Here is a 23393-nt window from a genome sequence, read left to right as displayed (position 1 = left end):
ATATTTACATTTTTACATTTACTTTTATTCATTTAATGATTCATTATTTCTGATTTCAACCATTTCTTAATTCATGAAATAAAGAAATACAGACTACAGGTACAGTGTTTTAATATCATATTTACAACCATATATACAGTGAATCATGTTACAGATGGCAATATGATAGGCCAGGACTCTGCAGGCTCCATATCCTGGCAAACCAGCGGCTCCAGTTCAACATCTGTTCTGTAGGAGTTATGTGGGACTCTTCGGGCGGACTGTCTCAATTGTGGCTGAATTAAAAAGCCATTGCTACATGGCATCATTTAGACAATAATTTCATGTAGGATATGACACCATGCCGACAGTGACATCATCAGGATAAATAGATGTACAGAGAAAACTAACAGTTTCAGTCTGGACATGTAGTAGTTTGGTAACGTGTCATACATTTGAGAATCTGCACTTGATATCTAAATGACATCATACAATTGACATGCTTTGCTTGTCTTAAGAGGTGACTAACGGGATTAGGTGGTCAGACTCGCTGACTTGGTTGAAGCATGTCATCGATCTCAATTGCATGGATCGAGGCTTATGATATCAATCACTGGATTGTCTGGTCCAGACTTGATTATTTACAGACTGCTGTCATATAGCTGGAATATTGCTGAGTGCGGTGTAAAACAACAAACCAAACCAAAATCATACAATTGACTTCAAAATCGGCCATGACAACGCGCTTTCTGAGTCTGGCAAATAAAAATAAAAATAACCACATGAGCCGACACTTGCAGCAAACATGCCCAACCTCTGTACAGGCATCATTCCTGAAGACCAGAAGAGCCGACACTTCAAGAAACATATCCATCCTGTTGTACTAGCTTCACTCCAGAAGAGCAAACCATTCCAGCAAGGATGTCCATCTTCTTGTACTAGCATCACTGCTGTAGACCAGAAGAGCCACCTCTCTTTCAACCTCATGCTGCTTGAGACACCATGCTCCAACTCACATCAAAATAGACACACACAAGAGAGCTTCTATTCTCCTTGGTCATACCCACTGTCCACATTCTCCTCCGCTGGGTCAAGGTCTTCTGGGTCCTGAAAGTAAAACAAGGAGCGAGTGAGTGCTGTTTTACGCCAAAGTCAGCAATATTCCAGCTATAACCCAGTGAACTGTAAACTAACAAGCCTGGACCAGAAAACCAGTGGTTGTAATGGAGAAACATCACACATCATCAGGATTATCACAAGCAACTAATCGGTTACTTAACATGAAATGGAATATGACTAGTGGAATTCTGTAAAGAACTCTGCATGGAGTGTAATAGCACACTGTCCAAACAAGCAACCCTGTCTCCAGCTTGTCCCTATACCATAAAATCAGCATCAACCTACAGACCTGGAACCTACAGACCGGTACCTTCAGACTGCCCACCTGCAGACCGGTACCTTAAGACTGGCCACCTACAGACTGGTACCTTCAGATTGGGCACCTACAGACCAGTACCTTCAGACTGGCCACCTACAGACCGGTACCTTCAGACTGGGCACCTACAGACCAGTACCTTCAGACTGGCCACCTACAGATTGGGCACCTACAGACCGGTACCTTCAGACTGGCCACCTTCAGACAGGTACCTTCAGACTGGCCACCTACAGATTGGGCACCTACAGACCGGTACCTTCAGACTGGCCACCTACAGACCGGTACCTTCAGATTGGGCACTTACAGACCGGTACCTACCCTGGGTTCTCGAGGCTCCAGCTCATCCCCGTACTGTATGGCCAGGTCTATCTGCAACAGGATGTCGTTGATGCTCTCCTCATCCGTGATGTCCAGGGGCAGGAACTTCACCAGGCTGTAGTCGTCCACCTGGTCAGTGAGTGAATGTTGTGTTACATCACAGTCAGCAATCTCACAGTTCTATCACAGCCTGCAATATTTGAGCCACAGCCAGGCAAACGAGAGACTGTCAGCAGTGAAGTGAATGTGTTGTTTTATGCCACACTCAGGAATAGTTTAGCAATATCACAGCAGTTTGTACAACAAACTCCAGGCTTGTTTGTTAGCATAAGCAAAGAACCATTGGTGGTATGATGACACATAACCAGCCTTGCCGTACTGTGATCCTTATAAACTTGTGAAACTAAATCACACTCAAATCAGATTTGATACCTCTCTCTGTCGAGATCTGACAAGACTCCCATAGGAGGTCATTTTGGGTGAACTTTTCATTCATCCAGTCAAGGCTTCGAAACTCCTTGCACATGCAAGCGAAGCATTCAGAGCAGTAAATCTTGCTTTTGTAGTTAAAGAAATTTAAGGAAACGGGCAGTTCAGAATGGATAATAATTGTAGAATTTTCCTATTCGGAATATTCTATAAGTAATACGTTACCACTGTTATACCGAGGCTGTTGTCTCCCACAACTGCTGCTATAGCGAAATCTACCACAGAGATCTCAATTACCTCATGCAGCACGTGCGTAGCCACCTAGCTGCCATGTGACACCCTTCACTCTTGTCTCCTGCGAGAGCAAGTGCTCGGGGGACGGACGGGCGGGCAGCAGCCCAGTGGTAACGTATTACTTATAGAATATTCCGAATAGGAAAATTCTACAAATTACATTAAGTAATACGTTACCACTGTTATACCGAGGCTGACTACCACAGTAGGCGGTGGGGAGCACCTACAACCCGAATCCTGACTGCTAGCGTTCCTTCCGACCAGCGGAAGTAAACACCAAGGCGGAAGCACTCGATGCGCATGCACCTAGCTAGGCGTTACCCTATAGGAATACCAAAGCACTGTCAAGCGCATACCGTAAGGCTCAATCGTCATTGCCAAAACGATTGGTGACTCCAAACGGCCCCACTGGATAGGTATTTCATCGCCGCAGCGGATGAGAACACTGTATCCGCGTGAGCTTAATCTTAGATCAGGTTAAACAGTCGAAAAGAGGGAAATTAATTTCATTCAGACCGTATATCCCAGAGCAAGCCTACTTAAAGTATGCATTAGGCGCGTGACCTAATTCCAGTATTTGTAAGCATGCATCACAAGGTTGGGATACACGACAGACAATTAAAGACATAATTGTCAAAATACAAATAAGGACAAAGCACACAAAAAGCCGCCCTCACCTGTGGTGTGAGTGCGCTGGTTTGCGGGACCCCAACTCCTGTACCCACGGCAGTGGGAACATTGGAGTAGACCCAGATTGACCACCGTGCAAGGTCAGACGCCTGAGGAGTTCGGAATTGCGCTGGGCACACCCCTTAGGTGCCCGCTTGCGCCGCGATCCGCGGGCCAAGACGGTGCACACTCTCCACGACGGCATCAGCGACCTGTTTGAGGTAATGATTGGCAAAAACCGAGTCAGAACGCCAGTAACAACCTCGTAATATTCTGCGAACAGAGATATTCGAGTGTAGGGCAAATGTTGCCGCTAGCGCCCTGATCTCGTGCGGGTTTGACCCCGCTACCGGTAACCCCCGAGACCGGTACGCCAGATTGATGACAGAACGAAGCCACAACGCAATCGAGTTGCGAGGTATGGCAACCGTGCGATTAGGGTTACACGATATGAACAGACGGTCACGCCCTTGTCTACGTTCATTCGAAGCCTTAAGATAATACTTAAGGGCCCTAACCGGACACAGCGCTCTGTCCTCAGTATCAGCAGGATGTAAGATTTCTTTGAGTGATCTTACAGTGAATTCTCTCTCCGTTTGCCCGACTCTCTGATTCTTGGCGACGAAGCCCATGAGCAGGCCCAGGCGGACCGCTCCTTCGTCACCCCTATCGAATCGTACCTTGGCGACATCGAGTGCATGAATTTTGGATACACGTGCCGCCGTGGCAAAGGAGAGGAGAAATGCTGTTTTCCAAGTCACATGCCGGAACGAAGCACTATGCAAGGGTTCATACGGAGCTTCCGTAAGTGATTGCAACACTAGGGAAAGATCCCAGGCCGGTGCCCGAAGGCGGCCCTTCTTAAGATCGTGCTGTTTGAAACCCTTGATAATACCCCGTATCACCGGCTCTTTGGAGAGACTGGTACCCATAGCAACGTCCCGTACCGTAGCAACGGACGAGACATAGTTGGCAATGGAACCCCCGGAGAGTTTCCGGGTCTCTCGCAAGTGAGACATGAAACGAGCAATATCCTGCACAGATACCTTATCTGGCGAATGAATGTGATGTTTACAACACCACTTCGTGAAAATAACCCAACGTGCATTATACACCTTCTGGGTAGAATCACGATGCATACTAACGTATGCCCGAGACGCCCGGCGAGAAAAAACTTTACTCCTCAGACGCTCGGTGACAACATCCACGCGTGCAGATTGAACTGCCCTGCGTTTGGATGAAGCTGACGGGTGTGAGGGTGGATCAAGAGATCCGGTCTCACAGGCAGTGGAAGTGGCGACTGCGTGACCTGGGTCAGCAAGTCGGGGTACCACGATCTGTTCGGCCACATGGGCGCGATCAGTAACATTCGACAGCGAACTCCTCGGAGCCGGCTTAGAATGTGTGGTATCAATGCTGTCGGCGGGTAAGCATAAGCGACCAAGCCCGTCCAGTCTAACGCGAGAGCATCGTGATCGATGGCCCTCGGGACCGGGACTGGTGATACAAACAACGGGAGTTGATTGTTGAACCGCGTTGCGAACAGGTCGACCATCGGACGACCCAAACGTTCGCACAGCCACTGAAACACTACTGGGTTCAGCATCCACTCTGTGGGGCTCGGATCCTGAGGCCTCGATAGAGCATCGGCCAGTACGTTCCGCACACCTGGGATGTGACGGGCGCGTATCTGGCACGGGACACTGTCCACCAGAGCGTAAAACTCGAACGTGAGATCGAGTAGCGAGTGACTGTGGGTTCCCCCCAGTTTGTTCACATAGGACACTACCGTCGTGTTGTCGGTCGCCAGCATGAGCCGGGCGTCGACGAGACGATGCTTCCAGTGATTGACTGCGTTGATCACTGCCTTGAACTCGAGACAAGTGATGTGAAGACCTAGTTCGTCTAAGCACCACAGCCCCGAGCTCACCTCCCCCTTTAGATGGGCGCCCCAGCCCACTAGAGAGGCGTCTGTATACAGGGTCAACGTGGCCCGGTAGGGCCGCATAGAGACTCCTGATAAGACAATGTAAGGGACCGTCCACCACTCCAGATGCGGTCGGAGCCGATCCGGGAGGGCGACGGTCGCACTGTTCACCTCCGTTGCTAACAACTGGATTAAAAACCGTTGCAGCGGGCGGAGTTGGAGACGACCCCGTGCGGTGCAGTCCTGGGCTGATACAAGTAGCCCTAACAGCAGTTCCCAAAAGTGAACAGTCTGTTGCACCGCTAAGACTTTGGCAATCATCGCCTGAATTTTGTGCCACCGGTCTGGGGGGACAAAGAGGCGATGGGACACCGTGTTGAACCGACCTCCGATGAACAGCAAGTTCTGAGAAGGGGTTAACTCGCTCTTGGGGAGATTGATAATCCACCCAAATTGCTCCAAGAGCCGACGTGCGAAATCGAGATGGCGTGACAGGGTGTCCGTCATTCGATTTGCTACTAGCGAGTCGTCCAGGTACGCGAAGTACCGGACACCCCTCCTGTGGAGGAACCCCACTATGGGGGTGGTTAACCGGGTGAACAGCCAGGGAGCGGACGTGTGAATCATTCTGAGTTCGGCACTGTCCTACTTGGGAACGAGAAATATCCTGGAGTAAAACCCCGGTGTTATTTCTGGTAGAGCTAACTCCCGTACTGCCCCTTCTCCACCAACCTGCCGATGGCATCGGCGAGGATGGGAAGATCGGTTTCCGAATCGAAACCTGCCAACGGGGCAACGGTGAGCGGCGGATTCGCTTTGAGATCAAGCCGATAGCCGTACCGAATCGTGTTGACCACCCACGGGTCGTCGAACACTTGTTCCCAATTCTCCCAGTAAGTCTGGAGTCTGGCTCCCACTGGGGAAGGAGAGGGGGCCCTGACAGGTTGCGACAGGCGCAACTGTCCAGGGCCAAGTGACTCGGGTTCGCCTAAGGGCCAACCGAAGTTGGCGCTGTCGGCATACGAACCCCTCCAATGAGAGTCACCTGGAGGGGCCCTTGCCGTCCGTCGACGACTTGGGCTTCCCCCAGTTCCCCGTCTTCCCGCGAAAGGGCAGCTGATTGCCCATACCGGAGCCCTCAGGGCGGGGCTACTTCCCAGAGGAAGAAGAACCCGACCCCTTAGACCTACAGGCCGCAGCAGCCTGGGGCGCGCTCCGGTTAGGAGCGGCACCCAGGCGCCTATGCAGGGACCTAACAAGAGCAAGTGTGTGCCGAGAGTCCTCGGCAACGTACTCCAGGGAAGCATTTAAACTGAGCAGGCAGTTGTAAAATGCGCTGGTCACGGTCCGTGGGAGAACCTTCGACCAGACGGGCCGCTGCAGCCAAGTAAGTGTCTCCGTGAGACATGGAGTGCCGAGCGAGGGCGTCCAGCTGGTGCAAGGTAGCTTGCGTTACCGTAGCAGCCGGTGGGGCACGGACACCCAACCGCTCAACATGGGCCTCCGCGGTAGGACCAGCCTCGGGAAAGGCAAGGTCATGTACCGGGAATAAACCCTTTCTCCACGACGTCGGAGGCAACGGGAGACCCCGACCGGAGGCCGCCGCGAAGGCGTTCTCCAAGGAAGGCTTGAAACCGCGCAGCAAGGTTGATGCGGGGAAAGCCGTGTCGGAAGACTCATCGTATACCTCGGAGGAACCCACAATCGTGGATTCCCCGCGGTACCGGCCGGGGCATGTCCTCAAAGAGGTCATAAACCATGGCCACGCGGTCCTAAACCGATAGCGGGAGCAACGGTTCGGGGGAAGGACCGGTGACCACGGGAGCCGCCGCCGTACCGGTGGACCCCGCGTCCGACCCCGCGGCCACCGAAGTGGCCGGGGACGGAACAGCCAGCGGCCTATCCTGAGATAAGGCCGCCAGCTTGGAGTCCACAAGTTATGCAAGTAATGCAGCGACGGAATCCCCGGACAGCACACGGGCCGCCAAGAGATCCGCCGCTTTACCGGTGGACCCCGCGTCCGACCCCGCGGCCACCGAAGAGGCCGGGGACGGAACAGCCAGCGGCCTATCTTGCGATAAGGCCGCCAGCTTGGAATCCACAAGTTTCGACAACAATGCGGCGACGGAATCCCCAGACAGCCCGAGGGCCGCAAGGGGATCCGCCGCAGCCGAGGAGGTGGTACCCGCACGGGGACCCCGACCGGACGAACCGGCCACCACAGGGGTGGAGACGGACTGTACGTACAGCCGGTACCGCTCAAAATCCGCAGGCCCCAGACCTTCGCACAGGATGCACCGGGTGTCCCCGCAAGGAACCCTGCACCGCGGGCAACGATCGTGGGGATCCCGGGACGACAAAAACTTTCTGCACACCCCATAACTCCGAGGAGCAGGGGTAGAGGGGGTGGATACTGGGGACATATCCATGTCAGACATTGATTGTTTGCTATAAACAAAGAACAAAACATGGTTACAACGCACGCACCACAATGATTCACAAACGAACATTTTCACAAGAAAATAAACGAGCAATGTGAACATATAACATACACATATAACTTTTATTAAAGAAATAAGTTATGTTAACCCCCAAAACATACAAGAACAGGGGAAACGTAAAACACAACGTGCATACGCGAACCCCGCAAGTATATAGAAAAAAGGGCGGGAAAAATTTTCCGTTTGGCGGGAAAATTATAACCAAGCGTAGCTACCGCAACGCCCCATAAAAGCACAGTTTATTAGAGAATAAACTATAATAAATATCACCAAATCTTCAAGGAACGCTTCAGCAGGAGAAAACACGTCTTGCTAAGCAGACGAAGGAGACAAGAGTGAAGGGTGTCACATGGCAGCTAGGTGGCTACGCACGTGCTGCATGAGGTAATTGAGATCTCTGTGGTAGATTTCGCTATAGCAGCAGTTGTGGGAGACAACAGCCTCGGTATAACAGTGGTAACGTATTACTTAATGTAATATAAGGCCACATTTTGCTGTGGATATTTTACACCCTGTCATTTCAGTTGCATCTTTCAATCATCAAAATTTCTTTTAGCTGTGAGTTTGATTTCCATACTCCCCAGGGAGCTGGGAATGAGTGCACACTGATCTACTAACTGGGGTAATAATGTATCGCTTTGAGCATGGTTTAGGGTGTGGACTTGGTGCATTATAAATATGCATATTATTAGTAGTATTACTCCAAACAGTAAACCTGCCCAAAGATGCTGTTCAGAGACAGATATCAAGGTATTTAATATCTGATTATGATGAGATTGATGAAACTAAAAGCTTTTCTTAGATATCAGATAAACTTTGTATCAGACAAAAATTGATAACATGGTTTGTTTAATGACTTCCATAAATTATTTTCTAATTTTCTTAAGTCTTGCAATTGGGATATCTGACAAACATCATCAGCAACTGGACAATATCCCTTATAACTCCCTATGTTAATCACCCTTACTCTTCGGCAATATCTTGGCGATGTATCACCAGATAGTACAGAAGATTACTCACCAGCTTCGCTACAGCTTGGTTGAGTTTCTTGAATCTGTGGCTGAATTTCTCGTCCATGAATTCTTCCTGAAGCAAGGTTTCCATGTCTGGGTCCAGGTACCTGCAGAATACACAGACTTGAACAACTAACAAAGAAATTACAATGAAGCTCTGAGGATTTGTGTTTGGGTCTTGTGACTTACAATCATGGGACTTGCTTAATTGTCTACTGTCTCAGTTTACTGTGCTCGTGGTAGAGACAACTAATGGGACTAGGTCGTCAAGCCCACTGACTTTATTGATCAACATCATCATTATCATATCCCAATTGTAGATCGATGCTCATGTCAATCACTGGATTGTCTGGTCCAGACTTGATTTTTTACAGACCGACGTCATATAGCTGGAATATTGCTGAATGCAGTGTTAAACAATAAAGAAGAACAACAATGCCCAACACTAAGGATGATATGTACCAAATTTCATTCCTCTGAACACATAAGCAGTTTGTAAATATTTTCAAGTCTGGACCAGACAATCCAGTGATTGACATCATGAGCATCGATCTATGCCATTGGGATATTATGACATCAATTAATCAAGTCAGCGAAACACAAGTCAAGTTCTCGCTAACATAATACAGTTTTTAGTGTATGAACTTGAGAGTGAATCTGATCTCACCTGTCCAAGTCTTTCTTGGCCTTCTTACTGAGCAGGTCCAGTTTTGTGAGGATATTGACGTGAGTGATCTCCATGTTCACCATCGTGGACAACGCCGTCAGCACACCTGATGTGAACTTGGACGCCTCTATCATGAACTGGGAGTCGATGAGGAACACGCCACACACACGGAAGTTCCAGTTCTGCAAGGCTTCCACCAACTGCTTCATGGCTGGGATGTGTGTGTACAATTCAATCTGACCTGAAAAGAATCAATGGATTGAAATTTTGATTCTCCAGGTACCTGGACCCCGATATAGAAATCTTGCTACACGAAGGATTCATTAACAAGTACACACCTCAAAGTTTGTTTGTTTTACTCTGATTTAGTTTGTTTGTTTGTTTGTTGTTTAATGTCGCACTTAGCAATATTTTAAGTATGTAACAGGGTTCAGTGAATAATCGAGTCTGGACCAGACAATCCCATGAAAACACAAATAACTGGCATGTTCTTAGTTACTTCTTCTGTAGCACAGTCCTGATAATATAAAAATTTATCCCATTAAAACAATCAATGCACAGAAGTCCAACACTGACTTAACACAGAGAAGATTGAGACACTAGAGTTGGACTTTTGAACATGAAGGGGTATAGACCACAATCTAGAGGTTAGAAAAGGAGGTGTCTCGTATTTGAATACGACTTTCTGGATTTGGACAATTTGGTTTGCGATTTCCAGGATATCTGAGCCTCTCACTTACCGGGACAGTCAAAGATGATGTAGTCGTCTTCGACGTCATCCAACTGTTCACGGAGCCAGTCCAGGTTCTGTACCAGGTACCTGAAGTACAGACATGTGCGATATAAACAGTCTTATCATACCTCCATGTCAGAATGATGAGATCTGATTGGTTCACGTTATCTTGATAAAATACTTTGTATCCTGCCTTGAAATGAAATAAATTTCTCGGTGTGAGAATAAATCCCTTATACTCCAACATGAGCAAGACAGGCTGCACATGGATTTCTGAGAGGATGAATAAATCCCTTATACCCCGCTTCGAAGCAAAAAGCTGCACACCTTTTCCATGTCAATGAAAGTCACGTGACATAGCACAAGCTAACCTCCGCTCAACCAAACAGCTGTTTTCTATCAATTTTGAATTTGTTTTAATTCTCTGTCCTATGAATACATGTCGGAAAGATAAATTCATTGTAGCAGGATCACTCAGGGTACATGGGGTTTTATGTGTCAATTGTTAGGTTAGAACATTGTTACAACATTGATCTACAATATACGAACGATTATAGTGAACAAGATATATCATATAGCATGTGACAGTCCATCTTCCCGAGGCAAGAGCGTTAACTGACTTTAAAAGTCCAGTTTCCACCCTTGCCGAACTAGGCTGGAATTCCTGGGCTCAATCGTAGCGCCACCAGTGGCTATTACGAGTTATGTCCTTTCTATGCCTCTCCTATTGACCAATCAGATTCAACCTCTTGTATCACTTGCATTTGCTTCAAACAAAACGGTGGCGCCCAGTCAAGACGATCTGGTCGATAATCAAGATCTATATTGTGATAAAACGCGTCTTACATCGCGAAGTGCATTAAATCAGGTGAGCACCTTGATTAAAAACATGAAAAGATTTAGAAAATATCTGTTGACAACGAGTTAGCGGTGCACATGCTTTGCAAATCCTGCAGTCGACCGAAATCTGCATGACACTTTACGAACCGGATTTCGATTTCGGTGCGGGATTTTGATTGGACTATGCATAGACTCGTTAGTCCAGCCAAAATGTAACTCCATAATACCAGCCTAGCTTGGCAAGGGTGGAAACTGGACTTTTATAGTCAGTTAACTCACTTGCCTCGGGAAGATGGTGACAGTCTAGATACAGAGGTGTACTTACTCCATACAGAAGATCAGGCCTCCATTTGGACCAAACTGGAGGGCTTCATCCTCCATGGCATCATCAATGTGAATTAGCTCACGCACATCTGCAAGGGGAGTAAAGACATTTAAAATTGTGTCAGCAATGTTGAAACTGATCAGAGATGACGAGCTGGGACTATGATCAGATGTTGTCTGAATGCAACTTAAAGGTAGCTCATTCAAAGTGCTGCTTAATCTCGTGATGGGAACCTATTGAATCAGTGCTATTTAGACCCGTTAATCCGACAGTCTCGCATTCCGCCTCCGACACACCGCATTTGCAACGAATTACCGAAACTTGCTTTACAATAAACAATTAATTCTTTAAATAAGAAAACAGGATTAATCACATACTTTGATTACCCCAATCTCATTAAAATAAGATACAAGTTCTCGCTATCGCCAAGGACAACACATTACAGGTCACATCAGAACAACCTTTCGTGAACTATGACCGAACGTTGATACTACTTAATTTCATATACTTGTTAATCCGACATAATCATATGCAACCAACATTGTCAGATTAACAGGACTTGACTGTATCTAGGTCACGTGTTACTGTTACTTTAGGTCTTCGATGCATTCTTTTAAGACATTGAGATAGTCACCTGCAAGGACTGGGTAGTCAAACTGTTCAGCAGCAGGGTCCAAGTTAACCACATGGACCGTCCGCCCCAACACCTCACAGTGCTTCACCATGTTGCTGCAGTACGTGGACTGGAACATAGGTTACAGGTTGCCATAGTTACTCCAGAGTTTCGACATCATAGCTATCAACATCAAAAACATATGTCAGTTTGGCTCAGCTCTTTGTTGTATACCATTGTTATTATATACAGATTCTCATTCCTCGATCCTTTGATAGGTGTTGCTTCGTGCAGCATAGTGAGAATAGTTTCTCTATCGACCTGAACTAGACGGTCTGCATATTCATGATGACAAACAAGGTAACGACGTGACGTTGTCAGCACAGTTTTCCCGCAATGTGGTCAAAAATGTTTAGGATATTTTAAGGGCCATAACGCCATACTTTGCAATACATACTTCAAAATACTTCATAAACAAATTTTATCAAGTTTTGTGGAGAAAATGATTACAGCGAATGCGACAAAAGGCAAACAATCAGGTGCTGATGACTTGGTAAACGAGAACTAGTTATTTATGATAGTGCGCATGGTCCCGTGGTACGGTGTTGACTAATTACACAAATTCATTAGACCAAATTAACTTTAAGCTGGTAACTTGAGGTCCATCCGCTACGCGGCGCTTATTGAAATCCGAAAGTTGTGCCCGGCAAAGTGCACTTCTCCCTTTATGTCTTGCTTACAGCATTTGTCATTGTGGTTTCGAATGATTTATAGTAAGCTATCTGAGGTTTGATAAAAAGGTAATAAAAATTAATATCTTCCAGTTCCACCTGTGTGGTCCAGAGGCCAGTGTAGATCTACATAGTTCTTACCTTACCACTTCCAGCCGGCCCCATTACCAGCTGAGCAAACCTTGTCATAATGGCGTGTTTGTCGTATAAAAAAATCTAAATATTCGATTCGATCATCACCATGTCTTCGTAAATTCGTCAACATCGGTTTCGACACACGCCTCGTTGTTTACTTGCTCGCGACATGTTCAACTTCCGTTCTCCATGCCCCATATATAATTCACAAACTATTGTTTTGGCATTGTACAATAACATTAGAGTTTTATTATTACAGATTATATACATGAATGATGTTATGAGCTTGTTCAACCATAATATCAATAACATTGTTTTCTTAACACATGGGCTTAAATCATTGAAAAATGTCACGTGATGAGCAGGAAGTAAGGTAAGCGGAAGGAAGAAGTGCTGCTTTGGGCGGAGGTGGGTCTCTGACTAATATTTCAACGTTTGTAGAAAGCAGATTTCAAGATGCCAGTAAGTATAAACATTCCATACAGGAACCAACTCTTTCTCTCATAAACTGAAGCGTATTCGTGTCCTGCCAATGATTGTGATCACTATTTCATTTCTCTGCAAATGGACGTTTACATGTTGTCCCAGGCCTACCAGGAAGACATTCATTCTTAATCTGTCAGTTTATCATGTTCATAATCATATTAACAAAGTTGAGTTTATCTTCCAACCATAATATTTGAATAAGCATATGAGGAATAATCGTCAAATATAATGATCAGTGAGTTATCGTATTCCGTGACATCTTTAGATATTGAAAGCATTTAAATAAATAAACTAACTGATAGGTTAGGAAACTTGAAGAATAATTGTATTAATAATGTCAGTTTACAGAGATTTCATATTTTCATGGAATACTGATATTTAGGACGGAAGAATTTGACTTAAGTTGAATTTATGTAATTGTAATCAACTGATGAAAAAAGTACCTTTCCCATATGACTTTTTGAATTGCATTAAGGTTGTCTTATAGCTTATGGTGCTTATTAGTATTTAAATGATATGTTACAACTTGATATGCATGATATAAAGCAAGTAACATTTGATATACTAAACTTGCGAAAGGGAGTGGGTCTGTAACTAAGGGAGAGAACTCATCACACCATAATGTCCCAACAGCAGAGCCTGCATGTCAAAGTATTCAAGTATTGTCTGCCCCTAGGATGCCTCATCTGGATTATTTGTCTCTGAAATAAAAAAAAAATTCTAACTTTTGAGCAATATATGGGTCTTCTCATGTCAGTGGAGGGAGCCTTGTCGTAACTCATTGGTAAAAGATTAATGAAGTCCATAGATTAGAATGTTATAAACAGTGAAGCAGTGAAGCAGTAAACCTCAGGGATCCATGGACCTCCTATTTTTTACACTGATGTATGCCTGAAACATGGTCAATTACCCCAATTATAGGTCACTTCAGTAGGTCAAAAGAGACAACATTGACTTTATTGTTCTTTTTGTTACAAATGGCTTTGTCTTAGCAGTCTATAATCTCCAAAATTTGTCCACATACCGGATTCGACGTAATAAGTGCCCAGGGCGCACTCAAAATTAGAAATAGGGGGCTATTATTAGAATATTATTTTGATGAAAAAAACAGAGTTGAAAGATAGATTTTGTGATTTATGCTGACAGCCTGAAATGTTTATATATGACAGCTATATTTTTCCAGAATTTAATTGCCCATAATCAAGGGTGCATAAACACACGAGTGCGTATTATACGTGAACTAATTAGTCTTGTGTACATTGATCAATCGGAAGAGGTGCTAATTGAGATTGTTCACCAGCCAATATATTTGCAAATATCGTGGGCGGTTATTAGAGCGGGGCGCTTATTACGTCGAATACAGTATGGGAAATATCCCTAAGTGACTGTTGAAGGGGAGGACAATCAGAGCTTCAGATAAGCTGAGTATCTGCGTAAAATACACATCAGAAATGCAAAAATATGCAGTAAATAAAATCCCAGCGTATCAAATACGCAACAAAAATTACAGATACGCTACAAAAATAAAACTTGTGCATATCATCAAAATATTGTGAAGTAACCCTGTGTATTCGATTAGCAAATCAGTAACTTAACAGGCATTCCGTCAACTCCATGATGACAGTTACATCATGATCATTTGCCATCACACTTTCTTGTGGAAGTATCGTGGTATTTTTGAGTCCTATGAAGCTCTCGAACGCACATGACACCAGTTTGCAGGGACTAGATGAATAGAGTTTTTAAATATTTTACTTAAATACCAACATGTGTAAAAACTAGTGGGTAACAGAAATTTGAATACTCAGATAGAATTACTGATACCCAATGATGTTAAAATGCATGGGTAAAATACCCTCAACACCAAAAGCTTATCTGGAGCTCTGGTAATACTGTTAAAAGCGGCGTTAAACCAGACTCACTCACTCAAATGGATGACTGCCTGATTATGGTTTCAAATAGTTTTTAAGATATTCATAAATTTTGACATCAAAGGATATCTGTAAAGTATGCAGAGGGATCCAACCACATTGTTCTCTGGAGAAAATGACGGTCCATTGTCGACAGATGTTTATGAACTCTAAATGTATTTACTTTTGATATATAAATTGGTCTTGTCACAAAATGGCTGAAAATTTGCCGATGTGACGTTAAATATTACCTCACTCACTCGGGAGATAATGTCAACTTCTAAGTTTAAAGCTTGCACACAGAGGAAGAGTTTGACATGTTTTTTGGGTGTTGCCAGGCATATCACTCCCAGTTCACCAACCCACCCAAGCTGATTGGGAACATGGCCCTACTCCCACTGAGGACGACATACAAGGGACCAGCACCCCGGGACAGTGAGTACACTCAAGTGTCTGTCCAGAAGGCTTTTATGATAATCGCAGTATTAACAATAATATCTTCAAGTCCATGATGTTGTAATTGGGTTTTATTTGGGTCAGAATAGGTTCCCAGCACCTGATGCTTATCTCAGAGGGGATTCCAGGTCTGAATAGGTCCACAGCACCTGATACTTATCTCAGAGGAGATTCCAGGTCAAAATAGGTTCACAAGATGTGATGTTTATCTCAGGAGATTCCAGGTCAACATAGGTCCACAGCACTGATGCTTATCTCAGAGGGGATTCCAGGTCAAAATAGGACCACAGCACCTGATGCTTATCCCAGAGGGGATTCCAGGTCAAAATAGGTCCACAACACCTGATATTTATCTCAGAGGAGATCCCAGGTCAAAATAGGTCCACAGCACCTGATGCTTATCTCAGAGGGGATTCCAGTTCAAAATAGGTCCACAGCACCTGAGGCTTATCTCAGAGGGGATTCCAGGTCAAAATAGGTCCACAGCACCTGATGCTTATCACATCATTAGCATTACCACTCCATGTTATAATTAATGTCTACTTACTTTGTATGTTGTCCTAATTAAGGCCTAACAGGAAGTAAAATTGATTGATTGAAACCCTTGTGTTTCAGCATCCGATATGGACATCATAGATGAAGCTATTTACTTCTTCAAAGCAAATATTTTCTTCAGAAATTATGAAATTAAGGTAAGTGGATGGTTTTGTTAGGAGATCAAAACATGTATTCAAGTTAAGTTGTTTCATCTGGATTCAATTCTGCATTGATATACAGAGTATGTGGACTGTATGATGTGAAATGTGTCCATTTCAAGTGACCTCTAAATGCCTATCTAGAGGAATGAGACCGCAGGGCTCTGCTATGATTTATATAATAGATCATGATAATAATTGATGTGAACTATTAATCTGGTCATGCAATAAGAAATTACTTTTTCGATTATCAACCCAGTCTCATTAAAATCAGATCTAAACAGCGGTAGCGAGAACTAAGATCTGAGGATACCCCATTACGGGTCACATCAGACCGACCTTGCACAAACTTTGGCCGACCAATGGAATGACTGACAATTAGTCGATATTAGCCAATCAAAAGGCAGCTTTCTCATGCTTTACTGCACCAATTTCGAATAAGCAACTACGCTTCGAAACAAATTTTGACAAATTCGCAATTAAAAAATTGAAACCTGAACAAAAGAACATTCTGGAATGGCTAATAGATGGTCTAGATTGTATGGATTCAGTTGTTAAGCCTGTAACTATCGTTTGGAATACCCAGTGTTAAAGTTTTTGAGGTTGCATGATTAGGAATCACATTCCGACTGTCACTTTCATGATCTGGTAAGTGACGCTCTGATTGGTCGGATGAAAGGTCGTTCAGACGTGACCCCAAATGAGATGTCCTCAGATCTTTGTTTAGCGGTAGCGAGAACTAAGATCTGATTTTAATGAGATTGATACCCCACCCAACTCTCATTGTGTTATTGAACTTTAAATCATGTTGTTTGTCACAGAGTGAGGCGGATCGGACTCTTATCTACATCACACTCTACATCAGCGAGTGTCTCAAGAAACTTCAGAAGGTAACAGTTGTTAGGAAGACATCATTAGCTGTCATATAAGAAGTGAAAGGAAAATAGTATTTGTTTTTATTTTAGTCACATCTGACTACTGGTTTAGTATACAGGTGTAGTTGCTAAAACAGTAAGATTCAATAAATAACTTGAGAAGTTGTGTAAATATTTGTATAGAAATACTATCAGATAAAGGAGAAAATATTTTTAGCAGTTTCAATCAAGGTACACCATACCACTGAAAGCTTTAGAAGTTGGGACCGCCTCCGTGGTCTAGTGGTAGAGCTTCCGCCTGGAGAGCGGAAGGTCTGGGGTTCGATCCCTGACCGCGTCATACCAAAAGACGTTAAAAGATGGTACTTGTTGTTACCCTGTCTGGCACTCGGCATTAAGGGGCTAAAACAAGGACTGGTCAGCTCGGAGTCAGTATACAATGTCTGAGTGGGGTATTCATGTTAAACTGCGGCATGGTATCTCAGTGAGCTAGCACTATAAATCGGCATCAGTCAGGACTTGTACAAGCAGCCACACAAACACACACAAGTACATGCACGTCGCCCTATAAGTTCAATAATCTTGGATGCGACGTTAAACCCCATTTCACCTCACCTTTAGAACTTGGTGATATTACTTTAGAAATCCATCAGAGAGCTACAAAACTTTGGAATATGTATACACTTTAATTAGAAATAGATACACAAATTACAAAGACACAATCCCGATAAAATTAACCGGCAGATTTTCAAAGTAATCGAATACAGTAAATCATGTAACCAGCTGTTGTGTTTGGATTCTTTGAAAATGTGCCAGGTTTGGGGATTGTGTCTTTGTTTGTAATTTGTGTGGCCATATCTGTTTCAATTAAATGTGTGTACATATTCCATAGTTTGTTAGCTCTCTGCTAGTTTTCTTTGGTAGGCCTGTGATTAATGCTCCACACAAAGCAGGCTTTTGGTTACACATGTAATATGATTGAACATATTGAAAGTTTACATTTTGATGTTCACATAAGTAGTTTCCTCAAGTGTAATTCATGTTCCTCAAGTTGTCCGTTCCCTCCACAGTGCACCTCCAGGAACCATGGAGAGAAGGAAATGTACACCCTTGGGATCTCCAACTTCCCCATCCCAGGGGAGCCCAAGTTCCCCCTCAACGCCATGTACACCAAGCCTGCCAACAGGGGAGAGGACGGTACATAGGGGCAGAGCGTGGGGAGGGGGTCTATTGAGGTGTCTATCACAGGATTGCAAGTGATTCTACGGCATTCTCTGATTCTCGGACTTGTTGATGATTGAATGGGCAGAGCTTGTCTCTCATTGTTGTGCAGATGATGTCGGATTTCTTATCGTGTACAGGTTTTTCTGTGTTAATGATCAAATAAGCATTCTGTGAAGTTTTTATTGTTGACATATTTATTTATATGAATTGACTTCAACATATTTTTGCACTTACGGAGTTATGAATGTATAAATGTGCACGCTTTGTGTAAATATGCCAAAGGATAGACATAGTATGTACACTGGTGTTTATGCAGTCTCATTAAAATCAGATCTTAGTTCTCGCCACCGCTAAACAAAAATCTGAGGACATCCCATTAGGGTTCACGTCAGAACGACCTTTCATCCGACCAATCAGAGCATTGCTTACCAGATCATGAAAGTGACAGTGGGTATGTGATTTCTAACCATGTAGCCTCCAAAAAATTTAAAACGGGGTATTCTGAACGATAGTTACGGGCTTAACGACTGAATCTATACAATCTAGACCATATATTACCCATTCAAGAATGTTCTTTTGTTTAGGTTTCAAATTTTTAAGCGAGAATTTGTCAAAATATGTTTCGAAGCGTAGTCGTCAATTTGAAATTAGTGCAGTAAAGCATGAGAAAGCTGCCCTCTGATTGGCTAATATCGACTTCTTGTCAGTAATTCCATTGGTCGGTCAGACTTCGCGAAAGGTTGGTCTGACGTGACCCGTAATGGGATGTCCTCAGATCTTTGTTTAGCGGCAGCGAGAACTAAGATCTGATTTTAATGAGATTGGTGTTTATACATCCAAAACGAAAAATATTGGAGTCTGTTCTTAAGTGATGTGTGCGGTGGGGATCTGTAGGTGTGGGTGGGATAGTGTGTGTTGTGGGGGTGTTGTATATTCTTAAGTCTATTTTAAGTGATTTATGTAGCTAACCATGCTAACGTAGGTATTCATGATTTGTGATTGTGTTTCTAGACACAATGCGAGCCTACTTGCAACAGATTCGCCAGGAGACGGGACTCCGGCTGTGTGAGAAGGTGTTTGATGCTGCCACAGACAAACCAAGCAAGGTGAGCGAACTGTCTACCATCGTTAGATATGTAGAGAATAACCTATGAGCTACAAGGAATTAGCGATATCTACTGACTGAAGGGATGCTGGTAGCCCTGAGGCTTTTGAGGGACTTGCAACATTCCTTCACGAGGGACAAACAATCCATCAGTCATTTTATTTTTTACTTATTGTCATTGAAGGTAGATATTTATGAGATAGAGATTCCCTATATCTATGCTGATTCTGGACTAGGATATATTACCAACAACATATGCTGGTCGTAAGAGGCGACCAAATAAATTGTGTGCTCAGACTCATTGACTTGGTTGATTGTATGTCATTGTACCAGATGGCATTAATCTTTGCTCACAATATCGATCACTGGATTGTCCGGTTCATACTCGATTTTTAACAGACAGCTGCCATATACCAGGATGTGAAATCTCTGCGGAAATGCGGAAAATCCCGGGGGGGGGGGGGGGGGGGGGGGGTAAAAATAGTCCTCGGAAAAAAATCTTCTTCCCCTTTGTGTAAGGGGGAGGGGGGGTGAAATTTATGGCAGTATTGCTCCCAGACCCGGCGGGTAGCTTGGTGCGCGAAAGCTATGCCTGATTTTTTCACTTTTACTGCTCCCGCCATCTTTGTTTATTTGACTTGACTTTTGCAATTGACTTATTACATTTCTTAGTGTGAATGTCTAAACTGCACGAAATTGCTTAAAATGCAATCACACACCCCTAGATTTTTCCTCATTTTGGGGCAAAACCTGCTCACATCCCTGCTTATAGCTGGAATTACAAGCCTCTACTAAACAAACAAAACATGTCGTGGCCATTGGTCACAACCAAGATTCACCTTGATTATGAGCCTTGGGTTGTCAGCACCATTTTGGACCGCCTCCGTGGTCTAATGGTAGAGCATCCGCCTGGAGAGCGGAATGTCCGGGGTTCGATCCCCGAACAACGTCATACCAAAAGAAGTTAAAAGATGGTACTTGTTGTTACGCTGTCTGGCGCTCGGCATTAAGGGGCTAAAACAAGGACTGGTCTGCTCAGAGTCAGTATACTGTGTCTGAGTGGGGTATTCATGTTAAACTGCGGCATGATATCTCAGTGAGCTAGCACTATAAATAGGCATCAGTCCGGACTAGTACAAGAAGCCACACAAACACACACACGTACCGGTACATGCACGTTGCTTTATAAGTGCAATAATCTTGAACATGACGTTAAACCCCATTTCACCTCATCTCAAAGCACCATATTGTATCCCTCCACCTGTTCATTGTTAATTATATTTGTCTGTCACTGAACTGGGGGCAATGGAGTGATCCGTCTAAAAAGAGTGCCAGTGTAGAATTTACAGTGCACTGTTTATTTAGTAAACCTATATACATGTACTAATCTCTTGCTCACTCACCTCCAAATACCTATACATTGGAGGTGAACTTTTTTAAGGATTTAATATCAAGAACAAAAATGCTGTGAGTGCTTTCATAGAGGTTCTCTTCTTGTTTTCCATCCTGGAATCCTTGTTCAAAGGAAGATTAAGCGAGGGACTAGTTTGAACAGTTTGAAAATATGTTTGTATCCAAATGTAAATGTGTGCTGTAGGTAGGGCTGGGACGAGTCCAAATTGACTACCCGGGTACCCACATCGATATAACCCGACCCTACCCGGGTACCCGCTACAGGGCTCAAAAGTTTGGTACAAAATGTCCGATTGGAAATAGTTTGAGTGTAGCTCTGGTAGAATGTATTTAAATATATGTATAAAACGATCTGGTCATGCATACACTGAAGTTGACTGAAGTGTTATTTTTATTCAAACCTATAAGGTCAGAAGCAATGGTGCTTAGGCTGAAAGAAATGCGAACATTAGTGACTTGTAGTGTAACCATAGAGTTCTAGATATTTTTTTATGTTTAAATAATATATCACGAAACTAACCACGAGTCCGGGTAGTCCTGTGGGTACCCAGGTCCTACTCAGAACCGGCCAACCCGAGTACCCGAGTTACCCATCCCAGCCCTAGCTGTCACAACATAAGTTTGTACGCTTTTCTAATTGGTCGACCTGGAACCTCCAGTATACACATAGAACGACTGATAAAAATGATGAAGGGATGCAGCAACTGCAGCTGCAGCAGCCCCGTGCTTGTGGGTTTCACCCAAGTCATAACAATCTGCAACATCATCACTTAAGGCTTTCCCTACGCAGTAGGCTGATAAGCCGTGATATAACTGACAATACTGTTGAAAGCGGCATTAATCCCAACTCACTCACTCACCCAATTACATGCTAAGTCCCTGATAATGACTATCACACAAATCCATGTGTAACATTAATTCCTCCATTAAGGGGGTGGTACGGTAGCCTAGTGGTTAAGGCGTTTGCTCATCATGCTGAAGGCCTAGGTTCTATTCCCCACAAAGGTGCAATGTGTGAAACCAGTTTCTGGTGTCATCCGCCGTGATATCGCTGGAATATTGGTAAAAACGGCAAAAAAACAACTCACTCACTCCTTAATTCACAATGTTGATATCTTTCTTTCCAGTGGTGGCTGTGCTTTGCCAAGAGGAAGTTTATGGACAAGAGTCTATCCGCTCCAGGATACTAAGACAACAACCAGACTATAATATGCCTTGACTAATGTATATCTGCTGTCACTCATTATTGTCACTGCCTCTTCCACTGCATCAGTTGCCATGGCAACATGCTTAATCCTTAATAGTCACAATTACTTTAACCAAATTAAGAAAATATATCATTGAAAGAAAATTATGGGAAATAATATTAGGTTATTTCATGTGGTTTTAGAAGGAAAATGTTTCTATATTATATAAACGATCCATGAAACGGTTATTTATGGGACTTGACAGAAGCAAGAACACAAGATGGAAATGTCTTTCATTCCTTGCATGTTTGTATCATACATGAGGTGTTTATGTCACATTAAACATTATTTGTAATGAAGCATTGTTGTTTTGTCATGTCAACATGGACATCAGAACTTCTGGTAGCTGGTCGGAGTTTTGTCACAGCATGGATTCTGCCCCTTGGTACAAGACAGATTAACTATAGTAATATGAAAGAATTGGGTGTTCTTTTATATTTCTTTTAAGTAGTACATGACTCATATGACACAGAAAAACACAAGGGTAATAATGTCTTTAACATATAATGTCATGCTTAAAATAATTGAAGTTTAAGACACATTGCTATTCACTGTAGTCACTTAAGTCAACAATAGTCTTGGTTCTCAGGCACCGCCCGCATCATCATAAAGTTTGCCGCACGTTCCGTTTTTATTTCAATCTTAAAAAAAGTAAAAAATCCTAATACTACAGTTGGATCCACACAGTCACTTCCCTTTACATGCACGCTGCTTTACTGCGCATCTAGAGTTATGGTCATGGTGGCAATAGGAGTTAGTATGCTTATTAATGTAGGGAGGCCCATTCCCAGGTTGAGGATACACAACTGTTTATTTGGTTACATGCTAGTTATTGCCTGAGTACCAATTCTTTTATTTTTTTAAACCCGGGAGAACAGCCCCAAATCATTGGAAGCGATGCCGGTCTACATAAACTCTCACACATGGGGAACCCATCGTCTAATGATTCAGGGAATGTAATGCAATAGTTTTTGAGCCGTTGAACACAGAATCAATGTACAGAGCCCACTAAAAGTACTTCCTCCTTGGTGTGGGGCGGTTGGGTAGCCTAGTGGTTAAAGCGTTCACTCGTCACGCCGAAGACCTGGGTTCGAATCCCGACATGGGTACAATGTGTGAAGCCCATTTCTGGTGTCCCCCGCCGTGATATTGCTGGAATATTGCTAAAAGCGGCGTAAAACCAAACTCACTCACTCACTCCTCCTTGGTGTCCTCATTTGCATATTTACAGGATTGAGGATTGCGCTCCCTATGTTAGTGGGCTCGAATCCCAGTTCACCCCGATTTTGTTTCTAGGTTTGGCAGCACCATACCCGTGCTCGTGGGTTTCACCAAAGTGGTTAACATCTAAGACCTGCATCACTTCAGGCTTT

At 44.0% G+C, this 23393-nt stretch overlaps 2 protein-coding genes across 2 annotated transcripts; one reads left to right on the top strand and one right to left on the bottom strand.

Moving 5' to 3' along the window:
* Positions 1-94: 94 nt before the first annotated feature.
* LOC124135220 (GPN-loop GTPase 3-like) lies at positions 95-12805 on the bottom strand. Its single transcript, XM_046500480.2, has 8 exons — positions 12616-12805; positions 11765-11873; positions 11131-11218; positions 9973-10052; positions 9233-9473; positions 8573-8672; positions 1733-1861; positions 95-1086 (listed from the first exon to the last, which is right to left on the bottom strand). Exons 1-8 carry the CDS (start codon positions 12661-12663, stop codon positions 1024-1026), a joined length of 858 nt encoding a protein of 285 aa, XP_046356436.1. The 5' UTR covers positions 12664-12805; the 3' UTR covers positions 95-1023.
* Positions 12806-12929: 124 nt separating this feature from the next.
* On the top strand, positions 12930-22319 carry LOC124135221 (actin-related protein 2/3 complex subunit 3-A-like). The gene is made up of 7 exons (XM_046500481.2): positions 12930-13071; positions 15344-15440; positions 16077-16153; positions 16978-17046; positions 18102-18228; positions 19267-19361; positions 21901-22319. The coding sequence occupies exons 1-7, from the start codon at positions 13066-13068 to the stop codon at positions 21961-21963; spliced, it is 534 nt and encodes a 177-aa protein (XP_046356437.2). The 5' UTR covers positions 12930-13065; the 3' UTR covers positions 21964-22319.
* The last annotated feature ends 1074 nt before the right edge of the window (positions 22320-23393 follow it).

The sequence above is a fragment of the Haliotis rufescens genome, unplaced genomic scaffold (assembly GCF_023055435.1).
Source record: "Haliotis rufescens isolate VD_foot unplaced genomic scaffold, xgHalRufe1.0.p SCAF_15, whole genome shotgun sequence".
In the NCBI taxonomy this organism is placed as follows: domain Eukaryota; kingdom Metazoa; phylum Mollusca; class Gastropoda; order Lepetellida; family Haliotidae; genus Haliotis; species Haliotis rufescens.
The sequence above is the reverse complement of the archived record's forward strand: the minus strand, read 5'-3'. Positions and strand labels throughout refer to the sequence as shown.

Bases quoted from the DNA above. Each gene is read 5' to 3' on its own strand.
- LOC124135220 (XM_046500480.2), bottom strand. From the start codon at position 12,663: ATGACAAGGTTTGCTCAGCTGGTAATGGGGCCGGCTGGAAGTGGTAAG. The intron at 11,874-12,615 runs GTAAGAACTATG...CCTATGTTCCAG, and splicing joins GGCCGGCTGGAAGTGGTAAG to TCCACGTACTGCAGCAACAT. The intron at 9,474-9,972 runs GTAAGTGAGAGG...GATTCTTTTCAG, and splicing joins CATCATCTTTGACTGTCCCG to GTCAGATTGAATTGTACACA.
- LOC124135221 (XM_046500481.2), top strand. The intron at 17,047-18,101 runs GTAACAGTTGTT...TTCCCTCCACAG, and splicing joins GTCTCAAGAAACTTCAGAAG to TGCACCTCCAGGAACCATGG. The intron at 18,229-19,266 runs GTACATAGGGGC...TTGTGTTTCTAG, and splicing joins TGCCAACAGGGGAGAGGACG to ACACAATGCGAGCCTACTTG.